The 21,076-nt window shown below is 36.9% G+C and overlaps 4 protein-coding genes and 1 non-coding gene across 5 annotated transcripts; 1 reads left to right on the top strand and 4 right to left on the bottom strand.

Annotated features, from left to right (window-relative positions):
• Nucleotides 1-1,796: 1,796 nt before the first annotated feature.
• LOC121807407 (probable serine/threonine-protein kinase At1g54610) lies at nucleotides 1,797-5,474 on the bottom strand. Its single transcript, XM_042207630.1, has 6 exons — nucleotides 5,007-5,474; nucleotides 3,850-4,452; nucleotides 3,272-3,493; nucleotides 3,087-3,181; nucleotides 2,680-2,779; nucleotides 1,797-2,313 (listed from the first exon to the last, which is right to left on the bottom strand). The coding sequence occupies exons 1-6, from the start codon at nucleotides 5,352-5,354 to the stop codon at nucleotides 2,020-2,022; spliced, it is 1,662 nt and encodes a 553-aa protein (XP_042063564.1). The 5' UTR covers nucleotides 5,355-5,474; the 3' UTR covers nucleotides 1,797-2,019.
• Nucleotides 5,475-6,104: 630 nt separating this feature from the next.
• LOC121806168 lies at nucleotides 6,105-8,968 on the bottom strand. Its single transcript, XM_042206108.1, has 3 exons — nucleotides 8,672-8,968; nucleotides 7,540-8,173; nucleotides 6,105-6,553 (listed from the first exon to the last, which is right to left on the bottom strand). Exons 2-3 carry the CDS (start codon nucleotides 8,118-8,120, stop codon nucleotides 6,487-6,489), a joined length of 648 nt encoding a protein of 215 aa, XP_042062042.1. The 5' UTR covers nucleotides 8,121-8,173; nucleotides 8,672-8,968; the 3' UTR covers nucleotides 6,105-6,486.
• Nucleotides 8,969-10,160: 1,192 nt separating this feature from the next.
• LOC121808571 (ATP-dependent zinc metalloprotease FTSH, chloroplastic-like) lies at nucleotides 10,161-13,785 on the bottom strand. The gene is made up of 5 exons (XM_042209125.1): nucleotides 12,301-13,785; nucleotides 11,327-11,573; nucleotides 11,066-11,249; nucleotides 10,564-10,735; nucleotides 10,161-10,472 (listed from the first exon to the last, which is right to left on the bottom strand). Exons 1-5 carry the CDS (start codon nucleotides 13,582-13,584, stop codon nucleotides 10,251-10,253), a joined length of 2,109 nt encoding a protein of 702 aa, XP_042065059.1. The 5' UTR covers nucleotides 13,585-13,785; the 3' UTR covers nucleotides 10,161-10,250.
• A 4,558-nt stretch (nucleotides 13,786-18,343) lies between these two features.
• Nucleotides 18,344-18,416, top strand: TRNAE-CUC. Its single transcript has one exon. It is a non-coding gene; the product is annotated as a tRNA-Glu (tRNA).
• Nucleotides 18,417-18,595: 179 nt separating this feature from the next.
• LOC121806892 lies at nucleotides 18,596-20,737 on the bottom strand. The gene is made up of 2 exons (XM_042207062.1): nucleotides 20,391-20,737; nucleotides 18,596-18,859 (listed from the first exon to the last, which is right to left on the bottom strand). Exons 1-2 carry the CDS (start codon nucleotides 20,501-20,503, stop codon nucleotides 18,652-18,654), a joined length of 321 nt encoding a protein of 106 aa, XP_042062996.1. The 5' UTR covers nucleotides 20,504-20,737; the 3' UTR covers nucleotides 18,596-18,651.
• Between the last annotated feature and the right edge of the window lie 339 nt (nucleotides 20,738-21,076).

Genomic DNA, 21,076 nt, shown 5'->3' with positions numbered 1-21,076 from the left:
TTTACATTATTGTTTTTGACTGCAATAGTCCAAATGTATAATTTCATTTACTATTACAAGCTGATAGTTAATGAGTCCAATTATTATAAAGCAGCATAATTTCTACTATTCCTCTCATAATTAATAATGCCGAATTTTAAATACGAAATCTACATAGCTTAGGAAAAAACAAGTTACTTGACAGATACGAGATCAATGATGCTTAATACAAGGAATCTCATCCATTTCTATAAAATATTACTCCCTCGTCCCTCAAAATTTATCACATAGTATTTTTTATTTTCACTTGTCCTACAAAATTAGTCACGTTTTACTCTTTTTTTTTTATCATTTTAGCAGTGGCCCACATATTCTACTAATTCATTTTCATTTACATTTTATTATAAAACTAATATTTAAAAGTAGGATTCGTAACATTAACTTTAACTTTTTCAACTCATTTTTTCATTACATTTCTTAAAATCCTTGTCCAATCAAAATATGACAAAATTTAAGGGATGGAGAGAATAGTGTTTTCTTTTCTTTTTTATCTTCTTTTAATATCTTTTGGATCAAATGTACACTATCTATCAGATATGATAATGCTTCGATCCAAATCTAAATAATAGGAAAATAGTCGTTTTCAAAACAATTATCGAGTGTTTCGATCAGAATCTATTGAATAGGAAAGAGGCAGTTTTCACGCTCAAATCATCACTCTCGTAAATCAGCTAAATTAAATTTTAACTTTTTTACAAAGAAAAATATTTATGTACAATGAAATTAATAAATTTTTAAAAATATAAAATTTGCAATGTTGTTCCAACGCGATCGGGTCCTGATTCACGTATGGATTGTAATAGAATAATGAATTAATTTCATCCTCTTTATATTCTTTGTTCCTTTTTTATCCTCCAAAAATCAATATGATTCTCTAATATGTGCCACACTCAATTTTTAATGCCCTAACAATTGGGACAACAATTCCCCACCACCAATCAACCCTCCCTCTCTTTTCTAGCGTGAGTGCCGAAAGCATATTTATGTCTGCACAATCCATGATCACATGCACCTAATCACACCTTTGAAAATTCAACTCTTAATTCTTTCATCATCAAATAAAGCTACATCAACACCTCTCTCTGACTCTCTCTCTATATATATATGTAAGAAACCTAATGCAAAGATCAAACAACCAAAATTCTACACATTCACTACACTTAATTACCACCACCAACTATGGAGAAGAGCCGATCGTTTCCGCAGTACTCTCCGGGCCTCGGGTACGAAGCCGGCCCCGGCCCATACTCATTCAACGGGCCGAGCACGTCGAACGATCCGGAGATGAAGAGGAAGAAGAGGATTGCTTCATACAACATGTTCACTACAGAAGGTAAAGTGAAAGCATCTATGAGAGGGAGTTTCAAGTGGATCAAAACCAAAATTGATGATATTCGTTACAATTTGTAATGTTTGTGTAATACTATATATAGTTTCTTGTTGATTATTTCTTCCCTATTTTCCCTCTTTGGTTGTGTTGAAGCAAGAATCGGCTCTTTGTTTGTTGAGAATATTTCTTCTTGAATGAGAATATGGGATTTCATAAGGGCTTCAAATTAAGTTTTTTTTTCACTTGGTTGCTTAAAAAATAAGTAGTAGATTCTTTGATAATACATGAAATATGTTTGATAGAGCAATATTAGGATCCGTTTGATTCTATGAAACTTGAGATGCAGGTTTGAAATTAGAGCGTTCAATTCTAAATATATTAGTATAAAAATATTTGGATTTGGGGAATTATAATTCCAACTTCTATCCATTCTATCATTTGAAATTCGAAACTGAATTAGAATATTATAATTTGATAATTTCAAATTTAATTCTATAAATTCCAGTTCCAACACAATTCCAATTCCATTATACCAAACAGACCCTTAGTGAACGAAAAATATGATACATCCAAACTTAGGAAAAAGCAAAGAATTGATTATCATATAAGAAAAACGTACAACAAAAACAAGAATCTTCAATATTATGGTCTCAAACATCAAGAGAATGCAGCTTTTGTAAGTGCTTGTTTCCCAAACTCTGAAATGCTCTAGATGATGCAGACCTTTGGACAGAATCCAGTCTGTTTAGACCATCATCAGCTATCATGTAATAGTCGGTCACACGGCCCTTAGCAGCCGGCATTGGAGGCCTACTATTGATGTTTTTCGAAGCTATCGGGGAAGGAGGAGTCTCTTCCTTCCTCGGTAGCCTAACACTTGTAGAGGAAGTGCTGGTCGAACTACTGCCCGGATCTAAGACAGAAACTGATGAATCTTTGCTCGTCTGCACTTGCCCCAAAAAGAAGCCAGTTACCAATGAATTTTGGTCAAATTATGATAAGTCCCAGAAAGTTTGAAAATTAAATCACAAATTTTTTATTTTTCTTAATTGATACAACGTGTACAAAAAATGTCTTTGGTGATGCTGAAAACGACATTGTTTTGTGTTAAAAAAAAGCAAAAAATACTTCTTATAACTAAATAATATCGTTTTGAGCATCGCGGAAAGAAATCATTTTTATGGTTGAGAAAAATAAAACTTCGTGATATTTTGTTTTCAAATCTTATAAAACTGACCTGAATTTGAAATACATTATGTTGAAATGACCATTATCCCTCTAATAACAAATTGGATTGATGATGAGTTTACCTCTTTAAAGCCTTCATTAGCTCCAATTGGTGGATTCTCAGCTGCGTAGCCCTTCTTTCTCTGAGACTGGCTCCTACGCCTCATTTTAGAGCTCCTATGCCTAACAAATTAAATCACACTTTTTTAAGCCAAATAAATCAAGAACCTTTGAAGTCCTCTTTAGGTTTGAAATCGTAATCTTAAATCACAATGTTTTAACTTTTCTCAATGTCTCGTCACTATACAAAACGACGTATTTCAATGATCCCTAAAGCAGCGTTTTGAGCATCACAAAAAGACGTCGTTTTATACACTGATTGATAATTACGAAAAGTTGGTTTAATATTTAATTTTCAAACATGAGGTTTAACCATAACTTGGCAAACTTTGTGATTTAACCCTTGTGCATGCATCCAATCTCAACTTACTTTCTCCTCTCAGTAGCTAAGGAGTAGTCATCTTCTTCCACATGGATCTCTGGCAAACCAGACACATCACAAGCCAAAGGGCTCGTTTGAAAGTACTGCAAAACAAATTAAAAAAAAAGAGCAACTTTACATGGAGTACATTGTTGATGATGAGAATGCAATCATGATGTTGAGGCTAAACTGACCTTATCCTGAAGAGCAGAAGCCGCAGTTCCACGGCTTCCGGGATCGAGAGAGAGGAGAGTGGCAAGAAGATCGACCGCAGCCGGGGGAAAGTTCTTGAAAGCTTCGCGAAGATTAGGCTTATACATCTGTGGAGGTTTAAGAGCTGTAGAGAGATTAAACCTTTTGTAGTATTCATCTCTAGGTGACCCACAAAGCTTGAAAATCCTGTGCAGCTGTTCAACCTGAGTGAATCAACAAGTAACTCACATGTCACAGTTTCCATTTATTCATAACCTATCAAGGGTGAGCAAAATACCTGAAATCGAATATCCGAACCAGATTGATATTAAAAAAAAAATTTAGTTCCGAATTTAGTGAATTTGAGTTTAACATACATAAGTATATTATACCTAAAACAGATTCTATTTTATGATATTTTGATTTTATTAAGAACGTAATTGTTTGAATATATACTTATAGTAAATTAGTTGATGCCATATACATTTTCTATTCAATTCAATTCAGTTTGGGCAAAAAACTGATCCGAAAACCGAATGGTCAGCCCTATTAGACCGATGAAGAAAAGATGTGGCTATACCTCGGTTCTAGCGGGCATGATAGCCCGACCGGCATACATCTCGGCCATGAGGCAGCCAGCACTCCAAAGATCAATCCCAACTCCATAGTCCGTGGAGCCAAGAAGCAGCTCCGGCGCCCTATACCAAAGTGTCACAACTCTGCTAGTCAAAGGCCTCTTCCTCTCCGGATGGAAGAGATTTGAGAGCCCGAAATCAGCTATCTTGAGCATCCCATTTCTATCAATGAGCAAGTTGGAGCCCTTGATGTCCCGGTGCAACACGCCTCGTTTGTGGCAATGGTGGAGGGCAGAGAGCAAGTGGTGCATGTAGCACTTGATCTGTGGCTCGGTGAGCCTTTGGTCCGGCTGGGACAGGACTCTTGAGAGGTCTGAGTACATGTATTCGAAGACAAGGTAGAGGCTGTACTGCATCCTTGAGGTGGCTAGGCCTTGGAGCTTTACGATGTTCGGGTGGTCGAGCTTCTGGAGGATCATGATCTCCCGCGCCATGAACTTGACACTCTCCGGCTCTGAGGTGTCGAAACGGACTTTCTTTAAGGCGACTAGCTTCCCAGAGTCTCGGTCTAGGGCTTTGTATACGTTACTGTATGTTCCTTGCCCTACCTGAAGAATTAGTAGCAAATTTGTTTAACGAAATTGACGGTTATCCCCACAAGTTTTGTGCCGTTCCTTAGAGTTCATCTATATGGAGAAGATGCACTTTGTTGGTTGGTATGAGTAGCACATATTTGAATTCTGCGTATTCTCGGAATCCCTCTTTTTTTCTGGTGTTTCGGTTCATTCATGCACCAAGTTAGTTCACTCTCTAGTTTGATAGATGTTACTCATAACATGAGCAAAGTGCATCTTCTTTTCCTACGATCAAATCTAAATTGGATTCCCAAGGGTATGTGGAGGAGACAGTTCTCATTCTACAAACTGAAATACTGAAAAGACTTTCGCTGCTATGTTAAGACAGCCCTCAATCTGAAAACATATATCCTACTTAAAAATCTATGCTTTACTTATTCCACTAAAACATCTCATCAACTAGTAGTACTACCTAAAAGTGGACAAGAATCAACCAACCAACAAACACAATGTCATACCTTTTCCAAATCCAAAAAAAAACAAAAATATGCCAAAAGATGTAATAACAAGAATCAAGAACATCAAACCTTGTCGATCTTGGTGTAAGAATCAGCACTCTTTGGAACAATATTCTTCAAAACATTAGAGGGAATATTATCAACAAGCCACTTTGGCCATCCATCCACCATCTCATCATCTTCTTCACCACCCTTCTTCTTTTTATCTCTATCAACACTGCTGCTTTTGCTAACACTCCTCCTCGCCTCGGGCACGGGCACGGGCCAGGCCCTTGTCCCCTCCTCGATCCCCACTCTTCCCCGCGAGCTCTGGTTCCTCGCCACTCCTTCCTTGATGCTACCATTGACAAGCCTCATCTTTTCCAGCTCCATCGGAGGAGATTTCACATGTGTTTTAGAACTCTGAGAGGATCCCATGCATCAAAAATGGAACTTTTTTAGATCAGAAATGTTTTTAATTTATAAATTGTTGAATTAGTTATGGAATAAAGGGAAATTGGACATTTGTAGATGAGGGATTAGGACAAGATTTTGAAGTATGAGTGATGTAATAAGCCGGCAGGCCGGCTAGAGGGAATATGGAATCTATTTGTAGATTATGCATTTTGGAAAATAAATTATGATTATATGTTTTGAAAAGGTAAAACGAAACCTAGCTACTTCCGTTGAAAACTAAGGAGGGTTTGTGAATATGATGAGACTTGTGTTTTAGGCTTTTTCCAACGTTACAAAAGCCACATCTTTTCCTATTTTTTTCTTCTCTTTTTTGTTTTTTCATCTTTGGATGAGTTGTATTTATCGGCATATATATTAAAATTTGTAAATATAGCACGAAGAGAAGATTAACTTGCAATATTTTTTCTTATTTGTAAAATCATGAAATTTAATCAAATTCTTATCTATCTTGCACCTTTCAAAATTTGAATGACAAATCACGAAGTTAAAAAATTTACAATTATCTCATGGTGTTTTTTTTGCCGAGCAAATGGGATGTTAAGTTAACGCACACATGTGATTTTTTTGTGACACGGAAAAATAGTAATGTAGATGTGTACAATATTAAACTGCACACTAGGTGTTAAAAAAAGAAATTATATATATTACAAAAAATAGACCTAAACGATGAACAAGGTATATTAAAAGAACTCAATATTAGACCTAAACGGCTAAACCCCCAAGAAAGATTGAATATCCTCAAATATTAAGTGCCTGATAATGTAATTTGCTACTATATCACTTTACACAGATTTTAAATAAATTCTAGTATTTCAATATGAACAACTACGAAATACAAAATAAAAATTATCCCTCGTTCCTCCTTTCAGACGTCTCCAAATTGAAATAAACAAAGCTACAAAACAAATGGCATGTCAATGCCCAACATCAAAACATAATGCCAAAGCAACAAAACTGGAATGCAAGCCTGTATTTTGCATCACCTCCACTTTCGCTTTCCTTCCACCCGCTGGACTCGTGATGAGTTGTTGTCCGGACATTGGTGGCATCACATAGGTCCAGTCAGGGTCGAGAGCTGCCAAGAAAGCTCGGACTACATAATCGTGCACGAACAAGTCTTTTCACTCCCATGATCGAAATCATTGTCGGATCCATCTTCACTGAAGATCAAATGAAGTTTGCTTTATTAGATAAGTGGCAGTTAAGCTATATTGCATAACAGCAAGCACAGGCATAGTTAATATCTCAGTTAACGAAAGCTATTACGTGTCAAACAACCTAATTTTAAATATCAGGTAACAGAGTTGTTCAACGAAAAAGAAAGCTAAAGGCTAAAGCAAATGTGTTGAATTGCAGGATGTCACATAATTTTAGCAGTAACACAGCACTTGGAAAGTTATTCATGACTACAGAGCATGTGATATGAAATTTAACAAACAGCAATTTTGCTTTTTATTCTTTGTATATCTGTGGCCATTTGCTGACTGATCCAGAATGTGATTTTCCGAGCATCAAGTTAACACATAATTTAATTCTAACAGCTTCTTAGCTTTGAGTTCTATGGAGATGCTGAAAAGAAAAGCTTAGATATTGCATAAGAGACCAGTTACTCCTCCTTCTTTCAGTCAATCAATGTCTTTCAACCATTTCTTAAAGAAGAAGGAATGAATTAAACTTTATTCACTTGCACTACAAGACAATAGAAAGAGACTCCTAGTTGAAAACAAAAAAAAGGGAAGAGTATCATAGATGTCTTTCCACCGTTAAAGCGTATTCCTGAAAATATCCAACATGTAACACGTAATATTTTGGTCTAATATATGTCACCAGGAAACTGCATTAAGAAGAATGTGCGGTCTAATATAAAGAGCATGCCTCTACAACTAGTTCTAACATGCCACTAAATCGATACCAAGTATTTACTACCCAAGCTTACAGACACGAAACCTCCTTAATAAGATCCAAGGAATAGGATTGTAGCAGGTAAGATGGGTTCTATATCTTACACTACACCAAGTGGAATAACCATACAAGTGTACAACCAGGTCAAGAAACACACATGAGTTTTTTTATTAGTCTAAAGACTCTAAACTGATTAAATCTCTACAGATTTTCAGTGGAGCAATGAGTCAGTAAGTGTTCATACCTCATCTCAAATTCCCGAATCTCAAAAAGCTCTCCCCCAGTTGCATCTGTCCACTGTATCTTTCTTCTCCCGTTTTGACAAGAAACATCATCATTTTCTCCGTACAGTTTTTCACACGTTCCACCACCATTGCCTTCATCGGTGGAAGCAATAGCAGCAAAGTTGGCTGCTTTCTTCAAGCTGCTCTTAAGACTAACTACACCCCCCTTGCTACCATCTTCATCATCAACAGCAACACGGCCATCTAAATTTTTTAACTCATTACTCTCACTAATAGTTGGTGGTGTAAAGGTTTCTCTCTTTTGAGTTGGTCCAACTTTGAGCGGAGATGGGCTCTCGAGTCCAGCAGCAGTGCAACCAAAACAAACAAAGGAGGCACACCCGCGGACAGGGTGGTTCTTCCCAGAAGCCAGCTGGAGATCAGGATCGGTCCCTTGGTCCACCAACTGGTACTGATTCCACGGCGTCACTTTCATGGGTTTCTCTTCGGTTTTCTGACCCAATAGAAGAAGGGTCAGGCCTTTACAGTAACCAGACGCTGAAGAAGAGAAAAACCCTCCTCCTTCTACGGCAAATAACATTAGTTCTTCTCATCTGAGTTATTCATTTGCATCCATACAACAATTCAATTCCCCTGCCAAGCAATCCATCAAATATAAAGAGTGAACTCAAATTAAATTCACAATTTGAAATGTGTGTCTACAAGAGAATCAAATTACTAAACTACATATTGATTCCTCAATAATAAGTCCTCAAAAGCACACAAAAGTTAAAATCAATACACACTGAAGATCCACTACAGAAAGATCTCAAAACATAAGGAAGATTACTAACACAATTAGCTAGGTCGAACAAAACATTCCTGCAAATACAATTATCATTCAGCAATCTGTAAAACGGCCAAATGTAAACAAAATTAAGAAACTCGAGTGATATCTTCTACAGCACAACATCAGAAAACTACATTATTAAAGATCTCAGAAATGTGACGTTCATTAACCAGCTAATTATTAAACAAATCAGCTCGAGCACACAAAACACCGAAAAGAATCGCACTAATTATTACCATAAACAGCATTCAACATACAGATATTATAGATACAGTGTTTATAAGCATAGAAGGGAGACATACAGATCTGATTGCGATCTCCGGCGACATTCACCGGCCTGAAAACTGCATTTCCGATTGCTTAGGAATTCAAGCAGGCGAATTTGAGTTGGAAAAATGACTGTAAATGAATAAAAAGGTAAGCTTTTTCTCAAATTATTCAAGCATTAAATCGCATGTGGAGAGAGAGAGAGAGAGTTTGTTGGAGTGGATGAGATCATGATATGGAGTGAAAGAAGTGAAAATTGCAGCACAGTGAAAATAATGAGAGACAGAGAGATTTGGAGGCGCAAGATTAGTGACAGTGAATGTGTGGCGCATGAATCATGATAGCGATGGTCCGAATTATAAATTTTGCGGTAAATATTTCCACAAAATGGAAGGATAAGTAAAAATTTAGGTTAGAATTGATAAGTAAAACAAATGAGAGTATAATTCATATTTTAGCATTGTAACAATAATTGGGCTGTCTCTGTATCATGTGAGATGATAATGAGGGTATTGGGGTTTTAGCAAAAGTAGAGAAAGGGTGTGGTAATTTAAAGATAAAGTTTGCTTTTGGTATGTGGCTGGGCTGCTTTACTTTTTTGGCACCATTTTTACTAATCCAACTTTAACTTAAAAGGGGTATATTGATTGGGCTGTTTATTGTTTTTCTTTTATTCTTTTATTTTCATTTTATATTTTTCCAAGATGGAATTTGGTTAATTATGTTGTTTTCTTCGTAGAAATTTAATACTCCATTCAATATTGTTTAATGTATTATCTTTCATTTTAGTGCGGATAATGGGGTACATGTATCCATCAACTGGTTTTAATTTGAGTTTACAAGTAATGTTTTTATTGCACTACAAGTTTTCAGTGTGTCTCATTCTTAAATTAGTCATTTTAATAATGCTTACTATAAGAAAACCATTATAACATAAACATCGTAATTAATGCTAAATAGTAGTAGTATTTGATAGATTGAAATTTAAAAATATTATGTATCCTGTTTTTTACTGTGTCCGAGAAGTTGATCGTCTTTAAAAACAGCTTGCTAATTACACCATTTTCTGAAGATTCTGACTCTTCTTTCTAGTGCTCACAAAATGCTCAATGTTTTGGGCTGTTGCCATGTTGTTCCAAAAAGTGCTATTACGTAAGCAACGATCTTACTTTGACAGGAACCCTTTTTTATTAGGAAAATGGTTGCTTCATATAAGCAACATAATCACGTAAATCATTTGTTCACCTTCACAAAAAACTAATAATGTATAGCATTATTTAATTGTTGAGTTTTCGTCCAGTGTTTAAGTTTATTAAAAAAAATACTAGTATACATTTCGTGAGTTAATAGTAATGAGTTTAAATAGAATATTTATTTCATAGGAGTAGTAATTTTTAGCTCACCATCAGTTTAACTTAAACATTTTGTATCTAACTTGATTGATGTTATTTTGAGACATGAAACATTTGATGGTCCAGACACATTGTCGTATAAGTTTATAACCCTCTGTCCACACATGAGAAATAAGCATAAATATGTTGAGACATATTTATATATGATTATATATGATTTTACAATTCCCTAAATATACAAATCTCAAATCCCAACACCAAATCATGCCACAAACAGCTCAGCCTTTCCATCAATGAAGAGGCTCATGAACTCCTCCCCATCCACGGTCTCCTTCTCCATCAGCAACTGCGCGAGCTTGTGGAGGATGTCGATGTGGGTCGTGATTATCTGCTTTGCCCGTACGTACGCTCTGTCCACAAGCTCCCTCACTTCCGCATCCACCACATCCGCAGTCGCCATTGAGTAGTCTTTCTGGGTCGACATCTGCAGTTAAACAGCACGTGTTTCAGTTTAGCCCGATAATCCAATAAGGCTGGCACGATTAACAGGCCATACGAAGGAGAGAAGGAAATACCTGCTGTCCGAGGAAGGGGTTTCCACCAGGTCCGCCAATGGCTATTTGTCCGATCTTTTTGCTGAACCCGAATCGCTCAACCATTTGCCTTGCGACCCTAGAAACTTGCATGAAGTCGTTTGATGCCCCGGTTGTTACGTTGTCTTGTCCAAAGATAACCTCTTCTGCAATTCTGTAAGACCAAATACAAACAAGGAAAGGAACAATTTAAGATTATGAAGTAAAAGTGTAAAACACTGCATCAGTGGCAGATCCATAAAATGAAAAACTACGTGTCAATAGAATTAGAAACAATTGCACCATTTGTGTCCCTAAACAAAATAAACAAACCTAAATCAACAGTTTATTAAGCTCAGATTTTTAGTTGAAACAAGAAGGGTTGAGGCGGAGGCGAACTGCCGTGAGGTCGGAGGTGGAGCTGACATGGGCTATCGACTTATCGCCTATCAATTATATCAAACTAAAACATAAAGTTTGCAAGGACTCAGAATGAAAAACTGACCTTCCTCCAAGAGCAACTGCCATCTGATTTTCCAGGTAGCTTCGACTGTACAACCCCGATTCAAGTCTCTCCTCACTCGGAGCAAAGAAGGTAAGCCCACCAGCTTGGCCACGAGGAATGATTGAGATCTTGGCGACCGGATCATATTCCGGCATCAGTGCACCAACCAAAGCATGCCCAGCCTCTACAAACGTAAACACTTGCAGTAAGTAACATTGCAAGTGAAAGACGATCCAAAACAAACCTCAATGCGCTTCATACCATGGTAAGCCACCAGCCTTTTCTTTTCCTCCGAGACGACAGCATTCTTCTTCTCCGGTCCAGCAATTATTCTCTCCAGAGCGTCTGATATCTCGTCCTTGCTTATCTCCTTGAGGTCACGGCGTGCTGCAAGAATGGCTGCTTCGTTCATTAAGTTCTGCAAATCAGCTCCAGTGAAACCCGGTGTCCTCCTGGCGATCTTGTCGAAGTCCACATCCTTCGCGAGCGCCTTTCCTCTAGAATGCACCTATTTCAAGAAAAATTGTTCGATAAGAATCATTCCAAACTACTACTAGAAACCAAGCAAAAAAGGTTTTAGATTAAGTTTATGGCAAACTAAACAACGAATCTTAGAAATTAACTCTAATCAGTACAAAAGGTCTCAAGAAAATGTATATCATAGCATTCCAAACAACTATAAACCATGGTTAAAGATTCAATCAAAGATCAGTAAACTAAACAGCAAATCTTAGAATTACAAACTACTACTACTATAAACCATGGTTATAGATTCAATCAAAGATCAGTAAACTAAACCATTATAGATTCAATCAAAGATTAGTAAACTAAACAACAAATCTTAGAAATCAACTCTGATCAATAAAAGTCTCAAGAAAATGTACATCATAGCATCTCAAACTACTATAAACCATGGTTATAGTAAACTATACAACAAATCTTAGAAATTAGCTACTGTATAATCACAAGAAAACGTACTACTACATCGTAAGTCGTAACATTCAAAACTACTAGTATAAGCCATGGTTATAGGTTCAATCAAAGATCAGTAAACTAAACAACAAATCATAGAAATTAACTCTAATCAATACAAAAGTCTCAAGAATATGTACATTATAGCATTCCAAACTAGTACTATAAACCATGGTTATAGATTCAATTAAAGATCAGTAAACAATTTATAACAAACAAAACAATAAATCTAGAGTTGTTGACCTATGAAAGAGCTCACTGACCTGAAGAATTTTGACTCTCCCAGCAACATCAGGTCTGTCCACAGTGACCTGTCGGTCAAACCTCCCGGGCCTCAACAAGGCTGAATCAAGAACATCCGGCCTATTCGTTGCAGCCAGCACTATAACACCAGAATTACCAGTGAATCCATCCATTTCTGTCAAGAGCTGATTAATGGTCTGCTCTCTCTCATCGTTCCCACCACCAAGCCCCGCCCCTCTCTGCCTCCCGACAGCATCAATCTCATCGATGAACACAATGCAAGGTGCTTTGCTCTTCGCCTTCTCAAACAAATCCCTAACCCTCGAAGCTCCCACACCCACAAACAGCTCCACAAACTCCGAAGCAGCGCACGAGAAGAATGGCACCCCAGCCTCCCCAGCCACCGCCCTCGCCAGGAGGGTCTTCCCCGTGCCGGGTGGACCCACCAAAAGGCAACCTTTCGGGATCTTCGCACCCAAAGCAGTGTATTTATCCGGGTTTTTCAAGAAATCAACCACTTCCTGCAGCTCCATTTTGGCTTGATCAGCACCTGCAACATCAGCAAATGTCACACCAGTTTCAGGAACCTCCTGGAACTTGGACTTCGACCGCCCAAAATCCATTGGCCCGCCAAGTCCGCCGGGCCCTCCGGGACCACCCTGGGCCCGTCTGAACAGAAAGAAAAGCCCTGCAAATGCAATCACTGGAAACAACAAATTCCCTATGAAATTGAACAGCCCATTTCCGGAATCCCCCTCAGAAACGGAAATATCGACACCGTTCATCGCCAAAATGTCGATCAAATCGGGATCGTTGGGCACAATAACGCCGGCCCTCCGGCCATCGACGGCGGTGAGCTGAAGGGCGCTTCCGTCTTTGCTAAACCTAACCCTCTCCACCTTCCCCTTCTTCACCGCATTCAAAAACTCGCTGTAGCGCCACTGGGAGCCTTCGGGGAGGTCGGAAGCAGGCTGCTGGGCCTGAGGCTTCGGCGCGTTCAAGACCAAATTTTGAGAGAAGGGCGATGACGGGCCGGGCTTGTCGACCTCAATCACCTGCGGCGAGGGAGCAGGCGGGGGGGATACATCCAGCGCTAGCGCGTGCGGGGTGAAGGAGGAGAAGAGAATAGCTGCGACGGCAGCTTGATTTGTGAGATTACTCGATTTGTTGGGCTTGTTTCCGCCGAGGATTGATTTTGGGATGACGAATTTCCGTGGGACTGTTTTGGGAGTGGGGGCGGAGATGAAGATTTGGTTGCCGAAGAAATTGGAGGAGAGGAGAGGGTTAGTTAATGGCGACGCCATTGAAATTCTGGAGCTGCTTGATTACTGTGATTTCTCGATGTTTATAGGGTGTGAAGGAAGTCGGAAAAGGATCTTGTGTGGAAGGGAAATAAGATTTGAAATTTGGTGAAGAAAAGTTGAGTTGGGAAAGTTTTAAGTTGAGCTACGGCTGAATTGAAGCCATAGATTTGAGTGTTGGATGGATGCGCTCTACGTGTTTGTGATATTATCCAGTCGTGGTTGCTCGAATATGTGAGAGTGAGGACAAAATAAAAGGATTGGAAATAGTTAGTACACACTTACAGCAATTAAAAACACTTAAAATTGATAAATTATGAGCATTATATTTGTCTGAAGATGAAAATTATGTATGTTTATTTTTGTTGAGTTATGTACTTTAAATAAGATGAAGGCTCAAATCGCCAAAAAAAACTACCATCGAGTTTAATCAAATTCCCAAAACTTTAGAATATAACCAAAAAAAATCATACAGTTTTGGTTTTTTTGATGAAACTATATCCGATGAGATAATAGGAGTATAAAATTATATTTGTACAGTCAACAGTCACTGAAATAATACGTGAACTTGTGTCTAATATGATTAAATCGTTCATATGCAAACGTCTTTGATAGTAAGTATATCATGAAAAAAAGTGTCATTAGTGTATATGAGTTTTTTCAATATGAGATAATTGCAAACAAATCCAAACTAAATGATTTTTCAACTAATTTTTTAAATTGAAGGATGAACTAGATTATGATGATTTCATGATTACTACAGAGCTTAGACAATGATAAACTACCAACAAAACTCCATGATTATCAGTGTTTTTTAACCAAGTAAAAGTAGTAGTAACACTTTCTAAATCTTTAAAATTTAAGAGACCAAATGGGATGATACAATTTTTCACATGTTGTTCAAACTTGGGCAGCCATGTCTGAAACTGCAACATTCACATAGTTCTCATATTGGGGTGGCATTAATGACAAGAAATAGTGATACACAAACAAGAGAATTGAAAATTAAACAGAGTCTGAAAAAACTTGTACAATGTCTCAAGCTTAGATGACTTCTCCTCAGTCGACTTTATTGTGCATAACATCCAAAGAGAGTTGCTCAAACCAACAAGCTATAAGACCACTTCTCCTTCACGTTCCATATTTGAATCACACCACTGTTCTGTTAAAAAAGCCACAAGGGACTATGAGGTGGATGCACTATTATTCTGTCACAGTTAGAATAAAAAGAGGATACCCATCTTTAAATCTGGGAAACAAAGCTCATGCTCATTACATATTTGAATATACAAATCCACATGCAACACGAGGGCCTGTTTAGTAACATATGGCCCCTCTGAAACTTTCACTAAACTCCACACAGGTCTAGACGATTGGGCCGAATCATCACCAATTATCAGACTCTTGTCATTACTAACCACTTTGTGGAGAAAAGCAACCAATATGACATATCTAACTACAAATGAAGATCTTAGGGAACCAGTAGTTTTGCTGCCAGGTACCATGCGACTAAACTTAGATGGTTCACGCAAAACCAAATCCGTCAAAGAATCAAATAAGAAAAATCTACATTATCTAAGTGGATGCAAGAAGGCACATTGCAGTTTTTAATGTGTATCAAGTACATTTTGAGTTGTTTGGCGGTAACCAGTTGCATAAATGTCAGGTCCTGAACAAATTTCCCATCCATATTTACATCAAGGTTCAAGAATAGAGTATGGGTTTCTACTTCTAGATTGGTTTTGGAAAATGTTTTTTTAAAGCTTATTTCTTTCTAGAATAAAAATTAGAAAGTTCTTCAGCATGAAAAGGATAAACAAATTTACATACAACAATTAAATGCATTAAGTAAACAAACTAGTATATAAGAAACCAGAGGAACAAAGAGTTGTATATGTGATATTAACAGCTTTCATACCAAATGAATCAAAGTACTCAATTAGATGGGAATAAAAATTACCTAGTGATGATCATCATGACCTTCCCAAGGGTGTCTCAAGCCCTAAGAGCATGAAGGTGGGTCAGAAAATCCTTTCACAATACTACTTTATGGCATGACACCTAAATGAAAAGAATAAACTTCCAAAACAAACAACACCAGAAAAACCAGAACTTACCAACACAACCGGGCCATCTTGCTTTGCTCTGTAGAGAATCCAAAACCTGAAAATTGTACATGTTAATAGGATAACTAATCGGCAAATTAAGAGCCCCATGTCAAGCAAAACTCAGTGGTAAATGCTTATACGCAGTAAATGCTTATATGCAACCAATCATGTAAGTTGCTTATTCTAAAACACTCTTCATAAGCATATCAAGTAAAACATTGCAGATAGGCAGAGTATAAGGATCTTAATTGACAACATGTCGTAGCTTCTTAGCTGCAAGGCCCAGGGCCGGCCCTTAGTAAAGGAGACGTGGGCAAATGTCCGGGGCCCCAAATTTTTATATAAAACACTATTGATATATTGATTATAATTTTTAATAACCAGTACTATTATTAATCCATTCAATAGAAAATGGACAAAAAAATCCTATTTTAATCTAACAGCTCTGCCTTTCATCTCACTTCTCTTTTCTCGCCATCTCTGTATTGTGAAAGACAATGGATAAAGACGTACTGAAGAACCTTAACAAAACCATTTAGACGCATTAACATTTAACACATGATCGATAAAAACAAATCACATCTGCAAATGCACATGCTCGTATTCCTCAAGGAAAAACCTTCAGCTCAAGAACCATCAACAAGAATGCATACCTTTCAGCTCGTTACACTCACCAATTCAAACTTTAAATTGTTAATTAAATTCAACATGTCTACCAAATTGACTAGGCCGCCATGAAGAGACCACGCCACATTTACCCCCAACAAATAAAATAACAAAAACAAAAATAAAAAAACAGAGAAAAGTAAAATCTTGAAATAGCTCGTGAGCGACAGATCTAACATCCAAAGCGACCAATTAGAGCTATAATCAGCTTCAATTAGAAAACATATCAATATAAGAACCGTAACTAGAATCAGCTTCAATTCGCGATGGACACTGATCTAACACTTGACACAAATTTACTCAAAATCCGATCAACCATTTCAACGCGTGTACCGACGTAAAATGTAAGAAGATTCGTAAGCGGTTTCTAACCACATGACGGCGCAGAGGCCTTTGCCGGTGACAGTGTGCCAGCGCTTAGGCTGATGTATAGTCACGCCTTTGTAGGTGATGCCATGGCCGTGTCCGTGTCCTCCGCCCATTTTCTCGTCAGATTGCAAATTGAATTTTGCTAGGGTTAACCTCGTTGAAAGAGCTTCGCAAATTGGGGAAAACTGAAATGCTGATCCAAATTTGTACTACCATCCTCGGAGTTTCCGGTTATTTCTTATTTTGCCCCCAAACTATTGATATTTCCAATTTCAACTCTATGTTTAGAATTGCCGATATTTAATTAGTAGACATTTATCGGATAATAATTTTATGGATATTAAAATGGAAGTCAACCGTAAATACCTTCTAACTATGTCAGACTGTCAGTAATTGTTAGTTCTTTGTATGATGGTGGAGATTGTTTGGTTTCTCAATATTAATTTGTATTGATATTGCTTGAGATTGAATTGGTGTGATATTCTATGTGCATGTTCGGTTGGCGACACTAAATAATCATAGATATAGTATGAGAAAGGTTAGGATGGGCCTTATCTAGGATTGAACTAATATTGAATTAAGGATTGTTGTTTGGTTTACTAGATTAATCTTTAGTTTGATAATTGGTAAACAAGATTAATTACAATAACTCATTTTATATTAGATTTTATGTTTTTGTTTGGTTTACAAGATTATGTCGAAGATATTTTTTTCTCAATATAAAATATTGGATTGATAAGGTTAATTATATTTATATCTCGAAAAATTTTAAAAATTTTAAAAAAAATTAAATTAAATAATCTTAATTATGTACGTGTGACCAAAATATTGGGATTGCATAACTATTGTATAGTGCATGGTTGACATGTGTCGATAACCACTAGACATTTTTTAAAAAGTTCATATAAAAAAAACCTCATCCCAAAAATTCTCCAACCCCAAATGCAAAAACCAAAATTTCCCAACCCCAAGAACAAATTGTCGACCCCATCCACATCCATGACGACAGTTAGCAAAGGTAGGAGAAGCCAGATAAGTTTAGTCGCAGGGGTGGGGGAGAGATGGACAGTCGCGAGATTAAGGTAAATAATGCTGCACCGAGATTGGCCGAGACAAAGAAGACGCGGGCCGACAGGCCGGCGGAGCATGACAATAATGCCAATCGAACAGCAGATTCTCCATGAAAAGATACAAATCGAGACTCTGTCGGGGCAACCGAACAGGGGCTATAACAATAATTTGTTCGAAATTAACAAACATGGAAGTTACTTTTTCTCTCTTCACAAGTGTAAGAATAATTTGTTCGAAATTAACAATAATGGAAGTTACTTTTTCTCTCTTCACAAGGAAATCGTCGGATAATATATTCATTGTTGTTAGCTTTTAGGCTTTTGCATGTTGATGGAGACTGGAGAATGTCTATCACTGAATACTCCATTAATTTGTTTCGATATTATTTGATATTAATTCAATCATATGATTTGATTGAATATTAATTTGTCTTGATATCACCCGGGATTAAATCAATCCCAAATTAATAATATTGCAGACACAATTATTAAAGTTACCTCTTCTATTTGAAAAGGAAATCAAGTATCAAATCCTCTTGATATCCTAAATCCGTTGTAGTCTAGTTGGTTAGGATACTCGGCTCTCACCCGAGAGACCCGGGTTCAAGTCCCGGCAACGGAAATTTTTTTTTTTTTTTGGATTTTATAAACCGTATTTTTCTACCAAAATATTCCAACAACTTCGTACAACTTTACAAAGTTTGATAATCTATCATAAAAAAATTGACAAAAAGAAATGATCAATAATCCTTGCAGCCTACATGGCTGGAAGTATAAAAGTGTGATAATCTATCATAAAAATTTACCAAATGCAATGATCAAGATTCCTTGCAATCTACATGGCAATAGTCTCCCAATTACATAGATAAAGGAAGAAGCATCCTTCGCTTCTTCTTGCGAGCAAGTCTTACTTTCTTAGTAACTTTCATCAATAAAAGCAATACTATAGTAAAGAATATAAAAACAACAGCTAGCGTCACGTGTGTAAAATACAAGGAAACAGCTGAGAAAACGAGGAATGCGAGTATGACAAGCTCCCATATAACAAAGATTGCAACATCGACCCTGCAACCATGAATGAAGGAGAAAAGGTGAATATTTTGGAGGATGGTATGGAGTAATTAAACTGACATGGGGAAAAACAGAAAAGACACAAATAAGTTACTACTAACTAGCTTTGTTCGCTTACGACCTATCTGAAAAGAACAAGAAAGCAATTAAGTATGATAATGTGAACCAGTTAGTAGCTCAACTAACAGCAACATTTACACTATTAACCTTTTACCGACAATGAAATGAGCTTATAGGGAAAAGTAGTCCATACATCAAATGCATTTCATCAACGAGAAAAGTAATAACTGACCGATGACCTAGAAAAACTAGTACCATTTACTCATGATTTTACATTATCTTACACACAAATAGGAGAATTGTAACCTTACTTCACTGAAAAACCAACTTGATCAGTTCTCTCTGTAGGTTACTGCATAAAACCTTTTATATGTACTGTGTAAAGTGAGATTTTATCTGCTGCCCGATTGCCTTCGACGAGTTGAAATAAGCCAAGGAGTTCCTTCATTAGGATCACGCTACTAATCTACATAACATATACTGTAGTACTATGATTTCCCCAAACGGTAATCATTTGAACACAAAAACGGAAGATATTATATCCAGTAAATATGACTTAAAGTCTTAAACCGTTATGAACTCATTATTTGATCAAAACTAGGATCACACTACATCCTTGACAAAAGGTTCAGTAGCCTATGATACCCATAAGCAATAAGGCAGTCGTATTGCATGATCACTGTTTATGAACATATGAATATTAACCGCATATAAAAGGTCAGCTTTAAATTGAGACACCGATCTGTTCTTTTTCCTCATTTGGCTGAGGTTTTCGTTTTTATAGCTTCCATTGACCTTCTAATAAATATCAACAAAGCTTTTAAATTATTTCCTTAGGTGACCATTGCCAAACTATGCTAGGTGAGAAACTGTTTCAATTTTCTCTTGCTCAAAGTATCCGATCCCATACATCTACTTGTGATATCTACCCTCAACACACTCGAAGTGAATGAAGAGATTCTACCAGTTGACATTCTTATTAGTAGCACTTGAAAAACAAAACTACATGCATACAAATTCGATATGATTGAAATAACACGACATCATTTGTCATGCTTGATACACAATTGCCAACATAAAATCTCAAATTATCAAACCCCGAGCTCAGCATGCTCGTGAATCTAACAATTTAAAAAACTCCCAATTATTTTGCAGAATGTCATACACCTCAAATCACAATCAACATTATCAAAATTAAAAAACGATCATATCATATATAAATTCATGATATCACCAATTTGATTACAGAATTATGAAGAATATATAAATGCAACAGTAAAATCCCCAAATCATATACTTTTAGCAATAGAATCTCACCATTTCACCTGATCTACACAATCTCTTCCAAACACGACAATCAATATGTACAAAACTAAAAGAAACTGGCATCAAATTCAGCTTATTTTCATAAAGTTATGAACAATCACGAGTGGTTAAATTACAAAGAAAAAAACAGAGTAGATACCTCGAAGAGGCGACATTGGTTGTTGAGGAGAAAAACGAAACGGAAGCCCAATCATGCTTCGAACGAATCTGATATTCTCTCAGCTGTTCCGCCAATTTCGATCGCGTAATCATTATCTCCAATCCAACGTGCCACCGCGCCTGGTTCCCTTTCCCCCCTTTATCTACCCCGCCTCCTCTTCAGCTACACGGGAATCGCGATGTACCGATACGAAATCGAATTAGGAACCAAATAAATCGCGTTGACGTGTGGAGGAGCCGGCGGCGGCGGAGAAGCTTACTCCCGGCGACGGCGATCTTCAGCTGACGATCGTGTATGGAAAGAGGGAAATGGAGAGGGAAAAAAGATAAAAGTTTTGTTTTTTTTATTATAAGAAAATGTTCATGTATTTAGCGATTTCAACAACTATACGAAATTACCCTTCTAGTCAAATATTCACAAATTTAAATTTTCTAATTTTGATGGGATGTAATTTTATTTTCAGTAATTATAAGTAGATTGCGCACTTGCTTTGTAACAAGAAAATTAAGTATATCAATTCCATCATACTCAATTACCTTAATTGAATACGTCATTTGCATTGCCCAATACTATTATGATTAAATAATATAATAAAAAATGAGTATTCTATCAAAATTATAACTAAATAGTGAATCATATTATTAGCTCGACTACTACATCTATTT

The sequence above is a fragment of the Salvia splendens genome, chromosome 6, assembly GCF_004379255.2.
Source record: "Salvia splendens isolate huo1 chromosome 6, SspV2, whole genome shotgun sequence".
Classification (NCBI taxonomy): domain Eukaryota; kingdom Viridiplantae; phylum Streptophyta; class Magnoliopsida; order Lamiales; family Lamiaceae; genus Salvia; species Salvia splendens.
The sequence above is the reverse complement of the archived record's forward strand: the minus strand, read 5'-3'. Positions and strand labels throughout refer to the sequence as shown.